The sequence below is a fragment of the Lontra canadensis genome, unplaced genomic scaffold (assembly GCF_010015895.1).
Source record: "Lontra canadensis isolate GAN:19392208 unplaced genomic scaffold, GSC_riverotter_1.0 scaffold69, whole genome shotgun sequence".
Taxonomy (NCBI): Eukaryota; Metazoa; Chordata; class Mammalia; order Carnivora; family Mustelidae; genus Lontra; species Lontra canadensis.
This window is the reverse complement of record NW_022631063.1, coordinates 6,341,048-6,361,999: the sequence shown is the minus strand read 5'-3', so window position 1 is coordinate 6,361,999 and position 20,952 is coordinate 6,341,048. Positions and strand designations below refer to the sequence as shown.

The window sequence follows — 20,952 nt, the reverse complement described above, 5'->3', positions numbered from 1 at the left end:
TAGGCTAGAGGAAAATTAATAGAACCACATGGAAAAAAAATATTAAAATGATTCTAGAGGAGAGGTGGATATGAAGGGCAAACTAAAGAAATCTAACATATTATACTTGGTATTCCTAAAGAAGAGAAATGAACAAATTGAATAGAAAATATAACCAAAGATGGACTTAACTAAGAAAAATGTAGATTAAAAGTTACATATTTTTAGGGTGAGTATAATTTTAAAAATACAAACACAGCAAGTCTTAAAGACATTATTTTCAGGGCACCTGGCTGGCTCAGTCAGTTAAGCATCCGACTATTGATTTCAGTTCAAGCCATGATCTCAGGGTTGCACACTGGGCATGGAGCCTGTTTAAGATTCTTTCTCTTCCCCTCCCTCTGCCCCTACCCACCTCTCGCTCTTAAAAACAAAACAAAAAAAAAAAAAAGGTATTTTCTAAACAAATACAGCATCTTTAGATTGTAATTACTTAGTATTTGAAATACATGGGGTTTTTCAAATCCCAAGTATATGGTAGCTCTGCTTTCCTTGTCTCACACTACAAATCTCAAACCTTCCACATTCAAGAAACAGGATACAGAAGCATTTCAAAAAACTTATTTGCCTATCCCCTGCTTAACATCCTTAACTTGCTCTTACAAAAAAGGATGTAAAAATACCATATTTTTATTCCTTTATTAATGCATATCCTTGTAAAACATTCTCACTACATAAGGTGGGAAAGAAAAGGGGTGTTTTGACAGAGGTTCTCTCTCTCACTTTCTCACCTGCTCTGCTTCCTTTCCAAATAATTTATTTAATTTATTCAATTTTATAACCAGATACTAATCAGATTTTATACATAAACACACACACTTATCCAAGCCTATGCATACACTTAGCAGAAAGATGGTCCTACATGTGGTAGCAAGTACCAAAGTCCTTCATAAAGAACCAATGACCTTCAGGTGAACATTGGGTTTTGATGCATAGAATAGGAATTAGGGTTGCCTCTTATCTTCACACTGCAAAGAATAAAAAGCTTGTTTCAGGAAAAATGAAGCACGTTTCTAACAACACCGTATGAATGTTTGTTAAGCAAGTGATGATGGCACTTTTGAGTGCAGGGTTTTCTAATGGGTATTTGCTGGACTAGGATTCAAGATGGAATTTCCACCAAGATGGAATTTTAAGCCAAAGTCAGGGTTCTATGCTCCCTTTTGTTGTATACACATGGCAGAGCGTGTGCATGTGTAGTGTGTGTGTGTGTGTGTGTGTGTGTGTGTGTGTGTGTTCTCTCTCCCCCTTTCTCTCTAGGTCTCACTCACTCCACAAATTCAAACATTGAGCCTCAGAGCCAAAAGGACTGTGGTTCGTTTCACCTGCAAGTATTAAGTATAATCTGTGTCAACTCCCAAAATGTATCATCATACACTACTTACTTTAGCAGTTTCCATTCAAAGCAGCTCCCTGCCTCTTTTAGGTTGGCTTTTTAAATAGGGCATAAGAGTTTCTAGTAGCCAAATGCATCCAATTCAGAAAAGCTTTAGACAATTTGAAAGAACTGACATTCCTTAGATTTGACACCTGAGTAAAGAATTAGACACTGGCTGGGAAATAAAACGGAGACTGACGGAGAGAAAGGCTAACCAGGTTTGTTTCTGCTTTTACTGGAACATGTTTACGTCTTCAACTCTTGCCAAATAATAATCCTCTGTTCTGCAATTGTGGAACTTAACCAGTTCTATTTCTTTCTTTCTTTCTTTTTTTTATCAGAAAAAAAAAGTCTAAAACCATGAAGTTATTTTCGAAAACAAAAAGAACATTTATTCCATATTATTTATTGCGTATTTTTTTAAGCCCCCAAAATTAAATAGGCAAAGTATGAGCTGACAGCTCTTGGTAACTATCCTTTTAAATGGATTTGCCCCAAACTTGCTATTGCTCTGGAACATGTGAGCGGTAACAGAACAGCTGGTAACTCTAGAGCTCAGAACCAAGAGATTCGGTTTGCCCAGGCTACCTGAGGTTTGAACACAAAGGAGGGTCTGTGTCTGTGCAAGAGGAAGGGGTAAACGGAAGGTATGGAAGTGCTAAGCAAAAAGGAGTCAGCACTGAAAGCATGAGAAGCTGTGGTCTCAAAGTGGTACGCAGGTGCCCTGCACCCGAACTTACATGGCTTGACTCTGCACCAAGGCACCGGCAGATGGGGGGTGGGCAGGCCCAGGAGCTGCCTCAAAAGCCCGACTGCCTGCCGAGAGACCCAAGCTAAAGCAGACCTCTGAGCAAAGCAACGTCTGAGCACTGACATTTTTTAACACTTCCCTTGTTCAACTCTTAAGAGAGAGTTCACTGCAGTATTTCTCTCAGGAGCCCAGTGATGTCAAATACACCACAGGCCCCGAACACTAGCAGAAGTGAGCATTACACAGCGTAAGACTCAACAAAACCATGAACACGTAGTACACGCACAGAAAACCACTTGACTGCCAATGCTCCTCAGAAATAACTGCTGGTGAAAAACCGCCACCGGTACATCTATTTTTGTTGGCTTCCCCGGTGCCTTGACAATCCCGCAGGCAGACATTTAAGGGGGAGGAAAACAAAACGCTGCATAGAAGCTTCACGATAGAGGATGAATGCGCTCGGGAGGGAACGCCACACCAACAGCTGGCCCCGGGTGTCTGCGCCCTGAGTTCTGCCCTCCGGAGCTCCAACCTACACTCCAGGGGGCCCTTCAGTCACCTGGAATAAAAAGGCCATGAAATGTGGTGGTAACGGGCGGTGGGCAGGCAGTGCCTCTCCATCACCAGGGACGCTTCTTTCCACCGCCACCCCTGCTCACCGTCAGGGAGAGACAGAGTAGCCATTTTTATCGTGAGAACAGCCCTGGCTGATGACCAGACCAGCATGGGTTTAACAATCAGGTGAGCTGAACAACCATTCCAGCTTTTCCTGGACTGAGGTGTTTCCTCAGTTCCCCAGAGGAACTGAAACCAGCCGATCACTCGGCAACGGCACTGTGAGAGTGCAGAGCCGCCAGGCCCTGCCAGGACGGAGGTGGGTGGCACAGGACAAGTCACCTCATCTCCGTAGGCTTCAGAATCCTAAAATATGAAATGGGAGGGGAAGACTCTTAGCTCTGCCAGTATTTCTCAAAGTGTGGTTTTCAGAACATCTGTGCCCTGAAAGAGCATCTGGAGGGGGTGTTCCAAAAGGCTGGAGAAAGGGCCAATGGCAGTCAGCGTGCCCCGGCGAGGAGGGGTATTTTATTTTTTAAGATTTTATGTATTTTTTTGACTGAGAGAAAGAAACAGACAGTGAGCACAAGTAGGGGGAACTGCAGGCAGAGGGAGAAGCAGGCTCCCCACTGAGCAAGGAGCTTAATGCCAGACTCAATCCCACGACCCTGGGATCATGACATGAGCTGAAGGCAGACGTTTAACTGACTGAGCCACCCAAGCATTCCGGGGTGGTTTTTTTTTTTTAAGATTTTATTTATTTATTTTAGAGAGAGAGCACAAGCAGGGTGAGGAGCAGAGGGAGAGGGGGAGAGTCTTCAGCACTGAGAGCAGAGCCCAACGTGGGACCTGATCCGCAACCCTGAGATCATGACCTGAGCCAAAACCATGAGGGGGACACTTAGCTGACTGAGCCCCGCCAAGCACCCTGTGGAGAGGTATTTTTTACACTCTACCATTCTGTGTTTAGAACTAGCTTCACATGGTGCTAATAAAAAGCAGATCAACTTTTAGCTGATTTTATTGTTCTTTTTTAAATCTAAAAGTAATGCACCCTGTCTCCCAGCAACCATTTCCCGTTCTGGTACATCACCTGGGTCTGACACACAACAGACCCATTTATTTTTAAGTGAATGATTTTTCAGTTTCCTTTCCTTTGACTCTATTAAACTACTACTGAATTAAAATAGAAGGAGTTTGGGGTAATTTGTCACTCTGTAGCACTGTGGTTTCATCTTTGCCTTACTTCCTCATTTAAAAGACAACCCAAAACAAATGTCCTATTTGATCATCCTAAGATACCCTCTATCAACGCCTAAAAAAATTAACAGGCTTGTTAAATTATTTACACAGCAAACTACTTACAAATTATTTTTAAGCTGTTCAGAGCCAGAAAAGTGCCTATAGTAGAAAGCAGCTGCAACCGTCTTCTCAACTCATTTGGTCAAGCGAGGTTAGCCGTGTTCACACCAATGCAAGTTCAAATTTTGGGTGCTGTTTCTCTTCCAGAAAAAAATGCATATATTTGTTATTTTCAGCCAATCTCGAATGTTTGCATTTTCATAAATATGATCCCAGGGATGCTAGACTGAATTTTTTCTGAGTAAGGATCAAAGACAATCCATGAGGCTTACAATTCTGAAAGAAATTGGGACGTATCAGTCTCAAGGCTTCCTTTGTCGGGGAGCCTCTTCTTAGAAGAAAAATTTTTCCAAGCGATCTAAATATACAATCTCAGCAAAGTGCATTACATGAGTGTGAGGTGGGCAAGGCCCAGGTCTTCACTACACTGTGAAGGGTTGTTTGCTGCCAACTAGAACTGGAAGATCCAGAATCTTCCTCAGACGGGAAGAGAGAGAGAGAAAGTCAGGGGCAGAGAGACAGAGAAGAAGATAACAGGGAAAGTAAAACCCAAACCCAACCAGTAAAAAAAGCAAGAAGAGGTCTACTATGTATGTTCGTGACACAAAGGTAATGCCAGGGAAGGTTTTCAGAAATCTAATGATAAATCCTCATTTCTGGAAATCAGGGCTCCAACAATTACTCAGAAAGCGATTTCGGGGAGTTGGGAGGGCATGTGTGTGCATCTTGAATAAACCTGAAGAACGAGGAGAAACTACTTCTATAAACTAGGCATTGCTCTAAACACAACGAATGCATTATCTCATTTAATCCTCACAACAACCCTCTGAGTTGGAAACCGAACATGAAGAGATATTAGTGATTTGCTCCTAGATCTGTAGCTGTAGGTGGCATGTCCAGAATTCAGCCCAGGTCCTTTAATCAATAAAAATGGCCAATGTGATACTTGCCATTGCCAGCAACTGGATACCCAATCAATTCTCCCTAGGGTCTATGTGCAATAAAAAAGGACCATCCGGGCCAGACGGGGCAGTGAGGGAGAGATTGGGATCCTTGCATAAGACATCCCTCCACTGAAAGGGAGCCTCCTGAGAAAACTCCAGCCAGAGAAAGACCATTGGCCTGGGCCCTCTCCAAAGGCACAACCCCACGCCTCACCCCCTAACCCCCAAGAAAGCTTCAGGCTCCAAGTGGTAAAAAGCTAACCATCACTTTTCCAAAATCCCACCATTAGAAATAGTTTTCTGCCATCAAATACGAGCAAATCTCTGGCCTAAAACCACATCAATATTAACAGTTGAGAAGAAGAGGCTACGAAGCATTCTCCTCCCTAAATAGGCATAGTGCTGAAGAGATTAGGGCTTTAATGCCTGCCTAAAACCCTAAATATTTACTCTTCAACAGAACAAGTAAATCTTCCAGTTTCAGGATCAAATATAAACAGGTCATTCTGTCCCCACAAACTATACCCTCTCTCTACCCCTCAACCTCCACCCCTCACACACACACACCCACCTAACACATTAAATCACATTACAGAACATTACTTCTCAGAGTACCAAATACTGTACTATGGTATCAATTATTCTTTATACAATGTGTATTTTTAAGAACAAGTTTTTACTGAGACCCCTTTAAATAGATTTTCACAGATGGGCTTCCAATATCACCAAGTAGGCATATTCCCCATTTTACAAGTGAGGATATCAAATTTCAGAGAAGATGCTGTCTACTGCTATACAGCTGATAAAGGGCAGTGTTTGTTTGGATTTTAACCCAAGTTCCATAATCTTTGTGATATCCCATCCATTTTCCTCTTAATTCTTGGAATTAAGAAAGTACATTTGTAATTAATTGCAATAAATGTATAAAACAGTAACAGTTTATTTTTTTAAGATTTTATTATTTATTTATTTATTTATTTGACAGAAAGAGAGAGCACGCGCGTGCACGGGCACACAAGTAGGCAGAAAAGCAGGCAGAGGGGGAGGAAGAAGCAGGCTCCCCGCTGAGCAGAGAGCCCATCCCAGGACCCTGGGACCATGACCTGAGCCGAAGGCAGAGGCTTAACCCACTGAGCCACTCAGGCACCCCAAAACAGTAACAGTTTGAATGTACTGTCACCCTTTAGTCTACCCACATCCTCAAAGATATACACAGCCCCTGGCAATAGAGCCCTTATATTTTCTTAATCCCCATAATGCCTAAACTCAGATTGCTTGGTTCTCAATTTCCCTTCACTCTAGCCGTGTCCAAAACTGCCACTCTGCTTAAACCACCAAGTCACTTTATTCTGCTTTGTAATGGTGATCTATGAAGACAAGATCTCCAGAGCCACTTAGCTGGCAGCTTTTACCCTGAGGCTTGCCAAAGTGTCCCTAGACAAGACTTTCTATGGTTTTCTCTATCCCCACCCCCACTCTTACCACTGAGCTACTCAAGACCTGCTTGTGTTTTTAACGAAAGGAAGGAAGGAGAGGAGGGAGAGAGAAAGAAGAGAAAGGGGAGGGAGGAAGCAGGGGGGAGGGGCTTTAGGGGAGGGGTTAGGGGGGTGGGCAGAATCCCAATCACAGCATCAGGACAACAACAATAGCTCTTAAACCTGAAAGCCTCAAAGGTAAGATGTGACATTTATGTAGAAGCTGGCAAGTCACCAGCAAATGTTACTCCAGGTCATTGTGTGAACAAGCTTACCTAGTAAAGGAATGCATCCTTCCTGTAATGAAAAACCATCTGCGTATCTCTAACCCCACCCCTGCCGAAACAACCCCCACAATCCAATTCTGGGGTAATAAAGGCAAAAGCAGGAATGAGAAGCAGGAGTGGTTCAAGAGAAGTCCATTTTAAAGGCTAGAAGGGAGAAAAAGAAAGTTCTAATAAAAACAAAACAAAACAGGGGCGCCTGGGTGGCTCAGTGGGTTAAAGCCTCTGCTTTCGGCTCATGTCCCAGGGTCCTGGGATCGAGCCCCGCATCGGGCTCTCTGCTCAGCGGGGAGCCTGCTTCTTCCTCTCTCTCTGCCTGCTTCTCTGCCTGCTTGTGATCTCTCTCTGTCAAATAAATAAATAAAATCTTTAAAAAAAAAATGCCAAAAATATTCTGAGATGAATTATAGGAGGCAGTGTTTTGTACAATGACCAAGCATTAGCATAAACTTTGAAAACTACTTTTCAGTCATATGTACCTGCCTATGCTTACTACTGATTACCTTATATATGCAGCATTTGAGTAAAATCATGTTCAGATTTTTGAGTATTTAAATTATTTGCTTATAAAGCCAACGTCAATTTAAAGTGAGGGACCAAGAAGAGGGTGGGATCTGATCTTCCTGAGAAAAGCTTCCATTGGATATATCTGTGGCCTAGGCCACTTGTCTTACTAGAATTTTATCCTATCATCCTAGTTTGCTTTAAACGGATTGTGAACTCACTAGGATGCCTTTACTTTAATCCTAGAGCTAAATCCTCTGAAACTGTGCAGTGGGCTTTTCTAAAGACACTGTATTCTCTTCTGTACCTGCCAATTTACTATTACTAAATTGTCATATTGACACATGGACTGCAGGCAGCTGTCTGGTTGAAGTACCATCCCAAAAGGCCCAGGGTATGTAAGTGTCCTCTGAACTTGAACTTTCCTTCCCTCACCCCTCACCTCCCCACAAACCATGCCAGGTGATTCTGGAGAGAAGGGCTCTCCTAGTCCGGCAAGGGGCTTATGCATTTTAAAAGAAAACAAACACGAAAACAAAACAGTGCTTGATGAATATGAAATCAAGAGGACTGGGATGTTTGCTCCTAACTAGAAAACTGTCAAGCCCAGAAAATGAAACCAGTTATTTCCAGTGACTTTTTTTAAGTCAGTGAATCTTCTTTATTTTTCTGTTCTTTTTAGTTGTAGTAAAATACAAATAAAATTTACCATCTTAACCATTTTTAAGTGTACAGGTGCATTAAGTACATTCACGTGGAGCAGGAAGCAACCATCACCACCAATCTAATGCAGCTCTAGAACTCCTTCCATCTCATAAAAATGAAACTCTATACCCATGAAACAGCAAGTCACCCTTGCTACCTCTCTTCAACCCCTGGCAACCATTCGACTTTTCATCTCTATGAATCTGACTACCCTAGGTACCTCATACTGTGATCACACACAGTGTCTGTCTTGGTGACTGGTTTATTCAACTGAGCATAATGTCCTCAAGGTTCATCCACGCTTTAGCCTGTATCCGAATTCCTCCCTCCCTAACACTGAATGATATTGTGCTGAATGTACAGACCACATTTTGTTAATCTATTCATCTGTCAATGGACACTCGGGTTGCTTCCACTTTTTGACTATGGTGACTAATGTTGCTAAGAACGTAAGTGTGCAAGTATCTTTTTGAGACTCTGCTTTCAATTCTTTTGGGCATATACCAGAAGTAGGAGTGCTGATCATATAATAATTCAATTTGTAATGTTTTGAAGATATTCCATATTCTTTTCCACAGTGGCTCTCCCCTTTATATTCCCACCAGGGTTCCAATTTCACCACATCCTCCCCAATGCTTGCTTGTTTCTGCCTGTCTGCTCTCCTGCCTCTTTGTCTTCTCTTTTCTTTCTTTCCTTCCTTCCTTCCTCCTTTCTTTCCTTCTTTCTTTATATAGCAGCCATCCTAATGAGTGTGAGGCAGTATCTCACTGTGGTTTTCATTTGTATTTCCCTAATGATTAGTGTCTAAAAGTCCCTTTTAACCGAAAATTCAGAGAAACAATACAAGAGTTTAGGCTCTATCTCTGAGTTTGCCTTCATAAAAATCCATTCATTCTTAATCCTTCAAACTTCCTCCCAGCCCTTTCTCTCTGCCTCACCCTCCATAATAAAGTCAGGATATCATACACCCTCTTGACTGCAGCCCTTACACTGTGCAGAATCTGGGACACTTTCTGCCTGATCATCACTCAGATTATGGGGGAAAGAAACAAAAAGTGTGAATAGAAAACCCAAGAAACAGACTAAAACAAGACAATTCTGCATTAAAAAAAAAAAAAAAATTCAAAGGCCACCACTTTCCTACCAAAAAAGTTGCAAGGCTCATCCCAATAGGAAAAGATACATAAAATTCACAGAAAGTGAAATACAAATAATTAGTAAATATTTGAAATAAGATCATCATGAATAACAAAACATACAACAGTAACTTTTTTTCAACATGCAAAGCAAAAATTTCTTCAAATGATAATACTTTGCGTGCTGATAAGGAAGTACAAGCGGATATAATCTTTCTGGACACTAATCTGGAAATGTGTGTCTGTCAAGAACACTAAAATATTTACCATTTGAGTTTTAGAAATGCCACTTCTAGGAAACATTCCTTACGATGTCACCAAGAGTTGAGAGATTTATATACACAAACTGGAAACAGCCTAAATATCCAACAACAATATGGAAGCTGGTTAAAGGAATTGTGGTATATCTACAACATCATCTCATGATATTTGCTTTAAAATAGATCACCAGGGGCGCCCAGGTCGCTCAGTCAGTTAAGCCTCTGCCTTCAGCTCAGATCATGATCCCAGAGTCCCAGGACAGAGCTCCGTATCAGGCTCTCTGCTCAGAGGGAAGCTTGCTTCTCCCTCTCCCTATGCTCCTCCCCTGCTTGTGCTCTCTCTCAAATAAATAAAATCTTAAAAATTAAAATAAAATAGATCATCAAAATTACTAGGAGATCAAGAAACCTGGTTCCAAATGCCAACCTTGCTATTTTAAGCTGTGTGAAGCTAGGTACAACTCCTAAAGTCTCAATCCTTAGTGTCATCTGTGAAATATTGGGAAACTCAATGTCCATCTCACAGGTCTTTAGAGAGATTTAAATGAAGTCGATGATGTAAAGTAATAAACTCCTATTAGGAAACACATATTAGTCACTATTATTACTTTCAAAATTAATATTAAAAATTTATTCATTAAAAACTGCAGTCATTCACAATCATCAAATGTAAGGGGAAAAAAATGGTAAGCACAAAGTCCTAAGCTTCAGACTGTGTACCCTGGCACTCAATTGTGCAGAGAAGTACTAATGAGCCACCACCCAAAAAGACATTGTGAGAATCACCATTTCGGGTTCAATCAAACCAAAGCATAGGTGTAGGAAATCTGTGAAGATTATGAGAGCAGCTAAGAGTGACAAAGAAAGAGTTTGTCAAATCGGGGTTTGTTCGTTTGTTTTAAGGGGGGGAGGGGCAAAGAGCAAAGGATAAAAAATTAGTTAGGAATAAGTGTTCTCAGGGCATCACTAGTATAGAAGAATCCTTGTGCTACAAGAAGCAATTTTGTTTATTTTTATTTAAAAAAAAGATGCCCTAGAAACATTAAATGGCACTACTAGTTACTGGCAAACAAAATCTGGAACCCCATTATCCTGACTCAAAAGTGTCTAAGAAATGAACTGATCAAATGAAGATGGGAGGGAGGGAAAAAAATAAGACAAAAGTTTGAGAGTCATGACTTTGTAAGAAATAGATGACCAAATGCTTTAGAAAATCTAGTTTGGCCTGGTGATAGAAGAGGGAATTTAAGCACATGTAATAAACATTTAGAAATTAATAAACACAGAAGTGCCAAATGGGCCTAGATTCTCAGGTTCCCCAACAAAGTGTGAAGAGGTAAGTGAAAAAATGAACAGAGCCTGAGGACAGCACAGCGATCTCTTATAAGCCATGGGACAGGTGTGCTGATAGAAGAAATTCACCTTACACCCCATTTCCTTTCCACTGACACCTGCTTTTCTCCATCACTGAAGAGAAACCACTTACAAACTAGAATCCAACAGAAAAAAACCTAACCCCATCCATGAAGAATTCAGATATTTTCAAAAGTCGTAAGTGAACTCAAAGTGCTAATGTTGTTAATCTCTGATGACATGAAATAATTTGTGATAATTTAAAGTTATCTCACCTGCCTTCCTCACCATTCTAAGGCACTGTCCATTAAGAGTAATGTGATACCTTTTATCCATAAATCAATCTCCTTCAAACAGCTAAACTATTGCACCCTGTAAATGCAAACCTTTTATTTTGCAAGATAAAGATGTACGAAAGACCTGCAAAGAATACCGTCCCTTTGATTTTCCGTTGTTTTCCAACAAAGCATCCATTGTAATCCAATTTTCCTTTCCCAGTCAGAAACCGGAGGAGCAACCTATTGTGTCTGACCCCAACTCTTGCTTCTAACGCCAGTCTGCCAAAGCAGGTGTCCGTAGTTTTAATCTGAATCACACCATACTTAACAAGCGAAACAGGTACATTTATAGAGTTAAAGATCCAAGACCGATTGCATGAGAAAAGCCATTATCATATGCAAATTGTTATCAAATACTCTGTCTTGGTCCATTCAGGCTGTTATAACAAAATATTATAGGCTGGGTGGCTTATAACAACACAAGTTTATTTGTCATAGTTCTGGAGCCTGGGAAGTCCAAGATCAAGGCACCAGCAGATGTGGTGTCTGGTGAGAATAACCTTGCAGGTTCGCAGACAGCCATTTTTTTATTGTGCCCTCATGTGGCTGGTGGAAGGCAGGGAGCTCTCTGAAGCCTTTTTTATAAGGGCACTAATCCTATTCACAAAGGCTCCACCCTCCTGGCCCTAATCACCTCCCAAAGTCCCCACCTCCTAACAACATCACTGTGGTGTTTAGGATTGCAACATATGAATTCTAAGGGGACAGAAACATTCGGTCAGTCACAAATTCTTTCAAAATATATCGAATGAAACAGTCTCTTCATTACAAGGTACATTACAGGAATATCCTTCAGAAATCAAACTCACCTGACAGTCTGCTTTTTCATGGCAGACATTCCCTCATACCTCCCTTCTTCCCTCTAGCCATCAGGAATACTTTCTCACTCATTTTCCCTCCCTCCCTTCCCCTTCCCCTCTCTTCTAGCCAGCCTCATCCAAGGTTGCTACTAAGTAAATCCATAAGAAAAAGCCCACTGGATAGACATTCCCTCTCATACTACTGAGACACTATTGTTCCTTGAAGGACTGAGGGCAGCAGGTCATTTGACTGGTGTCAGGTTCCTGAATAGTGACACTTCTCACATAGCTTGGCACTTTGAGAGCCAGCCTGACAGGAATGAGTTTCTCATTTCATATCAAGTCATCACAAGAGGTGCCAGGTGGATTCTAGGGTCTATCTAAATAGGGTCTGAGGAAAGAGAGCAACGACTTTCTCTGCAGAATCATCTTTGTTAATTATTCCAAAATACTGTAGCTTTTTGGATCACGTAGGATAATAGCCCAAATAATTCTTTTAATTCAAATCGTAATTGAAAAATATAAGAAACAAAAACCACTGACTAAAATACTTGCATGAAAAAAAATCTCCTTATTCTTAGATGACTTATTTCTACCTGCAAAAAAATGACATTTAGCCTGCTCAAGGTTTTATGAGATATTAGCAAGTCTGAAATACTGGAATACAGAAATCGGATAACTGAGGGAACAAAAGCAATCTTAGATTACAAAGGCCATCTGCTTCACTGCATAGATGAGAAAATAAGGCAGAGAGAACTTAGGCAGCTGCCCCAGTTTGAGGTAAGTTTGACTAGAATTTGAAAGTTCTGATTCTCAATCAATACTTCCTGCATCTCTCTCCTAAACTACATGGAAGAAAGTGTATTAACATTACCTGTTACAACAATAACTCAAGGAATTTTTATTCCCAAAAAGAAATTCAGCAGAACTTTAATCCAACATGTATTAATACTATAGCAACACATTTTTTAAAAGATTTTATTTGAGAGAGAGGGAGCAAGCATGTGAGCAGGAGGGAGGGGCAAACAGAAAGGGAGAGGGAGAAGCAGACTCCCTGCTAAGCACGGATGGAACCCACTTGGGGGGTTTAATTCCAGGACCCTGAGGTCATGACCTAAGATGAAGTCGGATGCTTAACAAACTAAACCACCCAGGCACCCCTACAGCAATGCATTCTTTTTTTTTTTTTTAAGATTTTATTTATTTATTTGACAGAGATCACAAGTAGACAGAGAGGCAGGCAGAGAGAGAGAGAGAGAGGGGAGGAAGCAGGCTCCCCGCCGAGCAGAGAGCCCGATGTGGGGCTCGATCCCAGGACCCTGGGACCATGACCTGAGCTAAAGGCAGAGGCTTTAACCCACCGAGCCACCCAGGTGCCCCCAGGAATGCATTCTAAAAAGTGAATTTGGAAGAAGGCATTTACCATAATTCCATAGAACAGCTTATTAAGCCTAAATCAAAAAAATTCATCAATAGGTAATGACACCTTATTGAATAATATTTTGGTCATGATGAGCACTGAGTAATGCACAGAACTGCTAAATCACTATATTGTATACCTAAAGCTAATATAACACTATATATTAACTATACTGAAATTAAAATTCTTTAAAAATGTAAAACAATAAATAATATTTTGTTCCTTGCCATCAAGCTAACTACCTAACGGTATACCCTATAATTTTCATTCTAAGAAAAACCATGGAGTTTTGTGGTTTTTTTTTTTAAACAACAGATTCTACTTTGTCAAACAAATAATATCTACAGAGGCCCTTCCAGTTATACACAGAGTTAAGTACAGTATAAGGGCTATGCTAAAAACCACCAAGCTTAGGGCTATTCACAGACTCAGCCAAAAATCACTGAATTTAGGCTGCTCCATTTTTAACCAACCATGCTGGGCATCCATATTGTTGCCCATATGGCACCATAACACAGCATCATTCTGGCCACCAACGCCTCCACTGTCAACACCCCAACAGTGGAGTGCAAACAAAAAAATAAGCCTGTTCCACAGAGCAAAGCTCAATCCAGTCCATTCTTTAGTGTTTCTCTTTAGAAAGAGAAAAACGTCAGACTAAGGGGAAGGTATTCAAATTCACAATTTGGGACTCAACATGAGCATTACAGACCCCATTTAATGGACATAAAGACCTTGGATAATGAGATATTTCAAATACGCTCTCAGCTTTGACATAAATGACAACAGAAGCATGAAAAGAATAGAATCCTAGAAAATAACAAAGAAAAATAATGTTTTAAAATATTTATTTAAGTAATCTCTACACCCAAAGTGGGGCTTAAACTCATGACCTCAAGATCAAGAGTTGCATGCTCCCCCCACTGACCCAGCCAGGCTCACTGAAAAAGTGAAAAATAATTTTTTTTTAAAGGAACAGAATCTGGAGGGAATTATTTCTATTATAAAAGCATTCTGTTTTACAAAGGGATGAATAACAAGCTTCTTTAAGTCACGCTATACATTAAAGAATACTGCAAAACAAAGATTTAAGCACAACATGTTAGACAGGTACCAAAAATGAGTCGTATCAATGATAACAATATCAGCTGATTCAAGTTCAGGCCCTCGATGGATGCTGAGATGCAGGTCACAGGTTGGATGCCAGAATGTGTTATTTAGGTGTGAGAAGAAGAGAAACATGCAGAACTTGTAATTCTGGATAACAACCATACACTTGGATTTTCAGAGACTGGAGAGTCTGAATGGTTAAAGACAGAGCTGTCATTACCCTAAGAAGAAACAAAGTAGACACCCTTCCAAGAGTCAGTAGCATCATTTGGTATATGGGCCATAAAAGGATTAGTATTCTGAACACTAATCACAAAATTTCAGTTTCCCTACATGCCATTAAATTCACTTCTATTTGAATCAATGGCCTGAAAGAAACTAGAAAACTCTCTACCTAGCAATATGAGGACATTTGCTGTGACTGATAGTTGAAAGCAGCTGACCCTTTTGTATAAACTCAAAGTCAAGTCATGGGATTACGCAAAGAAAGAAAAAAAAATGTTCAGGAAGAGGAATAACAAACTTCCAGTTTTCAACTTAAATTATATCCGTTTTTTACGTTTGTTTTTGTTTTTTGTTTTTTTATGGCAGAGAAGGTCTAAGCACAAATTTACTTTTTTTCAGCCTAATGGAAACAGCTTTCTGCATATAGGTCATTAGCTGACGTGCTTTTGTTATCTAAAACAGAAGACTACACACCTCTTTCAAGTGCATTTGCGGATTACAAGTGAGCCCAGGCAGAAGTGATCAGATGTTCTTAGACAACTGTGTAAGGAGCCTCTACTAAGGTTCAACCCGGCACAACCTGCTGTTGCTGAGAGGCTGTTCTTGGAGAGATTGCAAAATTAGATATGAGTTCTTATTTTCTGTAAGTAAACATTTGCTCTAGAAGCAACTCTAACCTGCAAACACACCCACTTTTTCACAGTAAGTCTCAGCGCTAGATAGGATCAATGAGGTGTCTGCGCTGGATTTCAACCATTTTAAAATAGGTCTGTAAATCTGTTCCTTTGTGCATTTCAATTCCTGCATGTGAACATTTGACTTCGTTCAGAAGCATCAATATTGCCCACTGAAAAATACACCTTCCTTAAAAAGATACTTTTTGTTCCCGTGAAGCTTTTTCTGTTGCCATTTCCAGAAACAAATGACACAAAAGGCAAATTTTGCCATCCTCAACGGCGGTTTTAGACAAACAGAGCAAACAAAATAACAGCAAAAGCTTAAGAAACGAAGTCAAGGGTGAGTTGGCAGGGGAAGAGAGGTGGAGTGGACGTGAGAAATGGAGTCTAAACTCTGTGATCTAAGAAATTCAGCCTTCACCGGTGAATGGGGGGCTGGGAGGGGAGAGAAAGGGGAGGCGAGGTTTCCAGTTGAGGAAAAGAATTACGTGCTGCTGTCCTGGTTTTGTTTCAATAGCTCCCGGGAGTGCGTAGCACGCAAAATCGAGTTTTGTGACTAAGCCTGATTCAGTGAGAGTAACACAAGTTTGTTCATGACACAATGGAGCTACGAACCAAATCCGAAAATTAAACAAACGATAAATAACAGTTCTTGAAAATGTTCTATGTGCCTCTGGTACAAAACAAAAGTTTACGGTTATTCATAGGAAGCATCTTTCTATTTAATACCACCATGTTGCAGGCTGTGCACCCGTCCTGCCATATCCTCTTTTAAGAAAACCGCTAATGACCCGGAGTGCTGGGAGCCTGAAAACTACTGTCATCTCTCTCCCCGGACGGTGAGCCTGATGCTCGGGGTCACTGACAGAAACTAAACAGCGGCCAGAAGCCCAGGAGTCCCCAGCGAGTTCTGAAACCCAGTCTCGACAATCCGCGTGCCGGAGTGAAAGGACTGGAAGTGGGCACGGTCCCTCCGCCCTCCCGGCCGCGCGTCCGCAACGTTCCAGGCTGTCAGGTGGGTGGCGACGAGCCTCGACGGGGAAGCCCTGGCCGGCAGCGCCGCAGCCCACGGGGCCGAGAGGGGCCAGCCCCGCCGAGCGCGCCGCGTCCCGAGGCCGGCCGGCGCTCACCTTTGTTCGCCGGCGCTCGCGGCGGGGAGAGAGCCGGCCCAGGAGGAGTGCGGGGGGCGACCCCAACGCTCCGCGGCCCCTCCCAGGCGCCCCGGAGGAAATCCGTAGGCTAGCCAGATCCTCCCAGGCTCCCCGAACGGCAGCCGGGCTGAGGGGTCGGCAACCCCCTCCCGAACACAAAGGTTGGGAGAAGCGAGCGCGAGCGCTGGGGGCGCGGGTGCGTGCGCCACAGAGCACGCGAGTGTGCGTGTGCGCGCGAATGTGCGCGCGCGGGTTCGTGTGTGTGTGAGAGAGAGAGTGTGCGTGTGTGTGTGTGTGTGTGTGTGAAAGAGAGAGAGAGAGAGAAAGAGAAAGAGAGAGAGAGAGAGTGTGTGTGTGTGTGTGTGTGTGTGTGTGTGTGTGTAGGGGGAGGGGAGGCGCGCTCCAGCCCTTCTTACCTTTCGAAGATGAGCCGCACCATGAAGATGCAGAAGGCCAGGGGGAAGGCGAGATAGAGGTCCTCAGCCTGCGGGAAGGTGGCTTCCTCCGTGTTCTTCAGGTCCGCCCAGGTGACATTGTGCGGGAGCCAAAACCTCTCGTTCCAGAACCAGGCTAAGATCCCTGCCATCTTGCTTTGTCCACTCCAATCGCCGGCTCCCGCGGCCCGCTGAGCTTTCCGCCGCGCGGGGCGCCGAGGGATGCGCGCGCGGCTGGCCCGAGCCTGTGCCGCCGCTGCCGCCTCCGCGACCGCTGCTCTCGAAGGCTCGCGGCGAGCCCCGGTTCTCTCCTCCCTCTGGCCGCGCTGGGGAAAGGAGCCGCCTAGTCCGTCACATGGCTGCCTGGGCCGCTCGTCCTGATTGGCTCGCCCACGCGTCAAGCAGGGAGGCACACGCGGCCAGCTCGCCCACGCCCGGAGGGTAGGGCGCAGCCGCTGCGCCCTAGGCGCAGAAGCTCGGCTCCCGGGAGTGCTGGCCGCTCCTGCGTTCCCCGCGCTCTAGCTCCGCGAGTAGGACTGCGACCTGGGCCAGGCCCCCCAAATCCGCCCTAGCCTCCCGGCTTGCTCGCACATGCTCAGAACGCCGGTTCCAGCCCCCACTGGAGTTTCAGGGGTCTCCGTCCGCTTCCCGCGCGCCTACAGGCGGTGGGGAGTCAGGTAGGGGTTGGAGCCGATCTTCAGAACCACCCCTGCATTGAGAGAGAACAGCAAAAGAAGAAGTAGGGGGCTCAAGGAGCAAAGGAGGAAGAAGTAGCAGAGAAAGAGCCATGCACTCCCGCGCTTGGAGAGGCAGGGTGAAAATCAGGAACTGGGGCGGGATGGTTTGGCAAGAGTCGGCCTCCACCAGATTGCTGCCTTCTCCCTATCCCCGACCTTCTGGCCTCTTTTACTACCGCTCACCACCACACCAGTCCCCCCCCCCCCCCCCCAGAACAAGGCTCTCTATTTTAATTTATGAGCCGGTAGGTGAAATTAGGCACGTAGGTGCTATTTGCTAATGATAGTGAGGATAAGGACGATGATAGCAACTCAGCATTCTTTAAAACTGGCACTCTAAAGGAACCTCTGGGAAAATGCCGCCAGACCACATTTCGGCTTCACATGGGTCAGTAGAGAGCCTCCACTCTGCTAGTTGACAGGTTTATTATTTCTACTTTTTGAATCTGAAACCTGTATGGTGTTAGGTCTATAAGGCCTAGCCCAGGCGCCTTCACTCCCACAGTACATTTCCCCGTTGGTACAGTGAACCATGGGGGTCAGTCAGTTCAGTGGCCCATGTAGACCTGGTTCTCGGGGTATTTTGTTCATTTTTTTCACAGTCATTCCTTTTCTGCCTGGTTCTGCCAGTAGGTTGTAGTGGACACTTCCAAGAGGCATTTAAATAGGCGCTTATCACACACTTCTTTATTCTCCCGGCCCCACCAACCACCACCCTCATCTCACCCCTTCCCTTTAAAGCAAAACTAAAGAATTGCCTATATTTATTCCTTACAGTTTCTCTCTCCTCCATTTTCTGTTGAACGTCCATCTGGGCATTTGCCCCTCTCCACTACACTGAACTGCTCAAGCTCACCAGTGATCTCCATGTTGCTGACCAAAGGTCAGTTCTCAGTACCGATATTGGCAACATGTAGCCAAGTTGTTCAGCCCCCGCCTCTTGAAACACCTCCTTGTCTTGGCTTGCAGAAACCACATTCTTCTGGTTTTCTTGCTACTTTGTGGCCAGGTATGCTGAGTATGCTTTTTGGTCCACTTCACCTTCCTAACCGCTTAGAATGGAATGACCTCAGAGTCGGTCTTTTATCCCCTTACTTTTCTATCTACCTATATTCACTTGGTGATCTTATCCAGTCCATGGCCTTCAGTGTCATACTGATGGCTCCCTATTCATATCCCTAACCATGAACTCCTCCTTAAATTTCAGTCTCCTTAATCCACTATCAATTCAGCAACTCCACTTCGATGTCTAAGAGCCATTTCCTGTCCAAACTACTAATCTCCCCCCCTAAAATTGTTTTCTCCTGTCATCTTGGCTCAGGCCAAAAACCCGGAATCATCTTCCTAAGGATTGATTTTTAATGTCCTCGGATGTCCTTCCTTATTCATAATAAATCCTATCAGCTCCATCTCTCATCGCCTCTTCTGCTGCCATCTTGATCCAGTCAACGCTGCTCACCTGAGTTACACCAGTAGCCTCCTGACTTCCAGTTTGAACTCTTATCCCTTTGCAATCTGCTCTCAACCAAAGTGATCCTGTTGAAATGGAAGCCGGCTCACTTCTGTGCTTAAAGCCCTACTGCTTCCCCCAACCCTCCCTAAATGAAAGTTGAAGATATTTCAATGTCCCAAGATAATTTGGCTCCATATTAATTCTCTGACCTCATCTACTTTCTTCTCTCTCATCTGCCTCTCCATTACTCTGCTTTGGTCACCCCTGGCCTTCTTGGGAAACATCCAGCATGCCTTAACGGCCTGTACATTTGATTTTCTCTCTCTCTGCAACTCAGGCCCCACATTTGGATATCCATACCTACTCTTGCTATAATGTTACTTACTCCAAGAAGCCTTCCCTGGCTACCCCGGTTAAGGCACAGCCCTCACTCCGCACCCCCGTTCTTCCTATCTAACTTTCCTGCTTTGTTTTCACCCAAAGCATTTATCACTACCTAACCCAACATATATTTTACTTATTTCTTTATTAGTCTCACATACACAAATACACTAAAATGTAAACTTCAAAAAGGCAAAAATCTGTGCCTATCGTTATTCTTTTCTTTTTTTAAGATTTTATTTATTTGACAGAGAGCACAAACAGGGGGAGCAGCAGGCAGAGGAAGAAGCAGCAGCAGACCCCCCACACACACACACACACACAGAGTAAGGAGCCTAATGCGGGTCTCCATCCCAGGACCCCAGGATCATGACCTGAGCTGAAGGCAGACAGTTAACCTCTTAACCAGCTGAGCCATCCAGGTGCCCCCGTGCCTATCGCTATTCTATCCTTCTTCCTTAAAATAGTGCTGGCGCATAGTCGGTACTCAGTAAACTTGAATTAATGAGTCAAACTACTCAATCTCACAAAAATCTTTCTAGGAGAAGAAAAAAATCTGAATAAATAATTTTATTAAATGTGTGTATACTCGTGAAGAATAGCGTGGACATAAATTTGGGATTGATCGAATCTCAAGTAGCACAGGAGAGTTGTCCCTGAAGTAAGTCTTCATCCAGGAGTAGGTATCACCATTCCCTCTTGAGACTGGACAGTTAGTTGATGGGCTGCTGAGGTCCTCAGGATGATACCTTGGCATCAACTGCATTCTTGTAGGCCACAGAGAGGAGGTTGCTAAGGTCATCTAGTACCTTTGTGGCAGAAGATCAGTTCATAATGGAAACTGGTCTGCTGAGCCAGAGAGACTCCCTTCATGGCTGCCTCTGGTCCTTCATGTCATTCTTATGCTTGATCTGACAGTATCTTTCCTTCCACCCTAGGACTACTGCTGTCCAGTAGGTTCTGCTGTGTCTCCAAGCATATGCAACAGGAAGTGCAGGGAAGTTAATGCCCTGGAGAATGAACTTTGACCAAGAACAATAGAATCTAGTGGATTAACTTTTATTCCTTTCCCTCCCCTGTCCATGGGACACCTAGGGTAGCTTCACACAGCCTCCCTGAAAATATACAATTTTCAATACAAAACAATCACCTTATTCCAAAGTTGGGGCCAGCTCAGTGACTCACTCCCTTATGTTTCCTTTCTTTCTCTCACTTTTCATTTCCCTCCTGCCTGCTTCCCTGAAATTACACTTCCCTGGAACTGCTCTTTTATCTAGAGAAGACAAACTAAGTTAGTGTCACTCTCCTATTCGTTACCTTTGAGAAGGTGGTGGGGTTTCAGGAACACGTTGAAAGGTAAGTTTGTTGAACAATGGAAAGAGAACTTTCTGCTTATTTGTGAATCTTGCACAAGTTTACCTTAGTTTCTGAAAGCTTGTTAATGCCCTTGGAATGTAAAATGTGAATGTGTAATTGTAAT

At 43.4% G+C, this 20,952-nt stretch overlaps 1 protein-coding gene across 2 annotated transcripts in view; it reads right to left on the bottom strand.

The window, feature by feature from the left end:
* Nucleotides 1-17,217, bottom strand: part of CERS6 (ceramide synthase 6) — a 308,524-nt gene extending 291,307 nt beyond the window's left edge. For both annotated transcript variants that reach the window (XM_032880376.1, XM_032880377.1), the window contains exon 1: nt 16,884-17,217. In XM_032880376.1, coding sequence (XP_032736267.1) covers nt 16,884-17,053 — 170 coding nt within the window. In that variant the 5' untranslated portion in view covers nt 17,054-17,217. The remainder of the gene's footprint in view (nt 1-16,883) is intronic.
* Between the last annotated feature and the right edge of the window lie 3,735 nt (nt 17,218-20,952).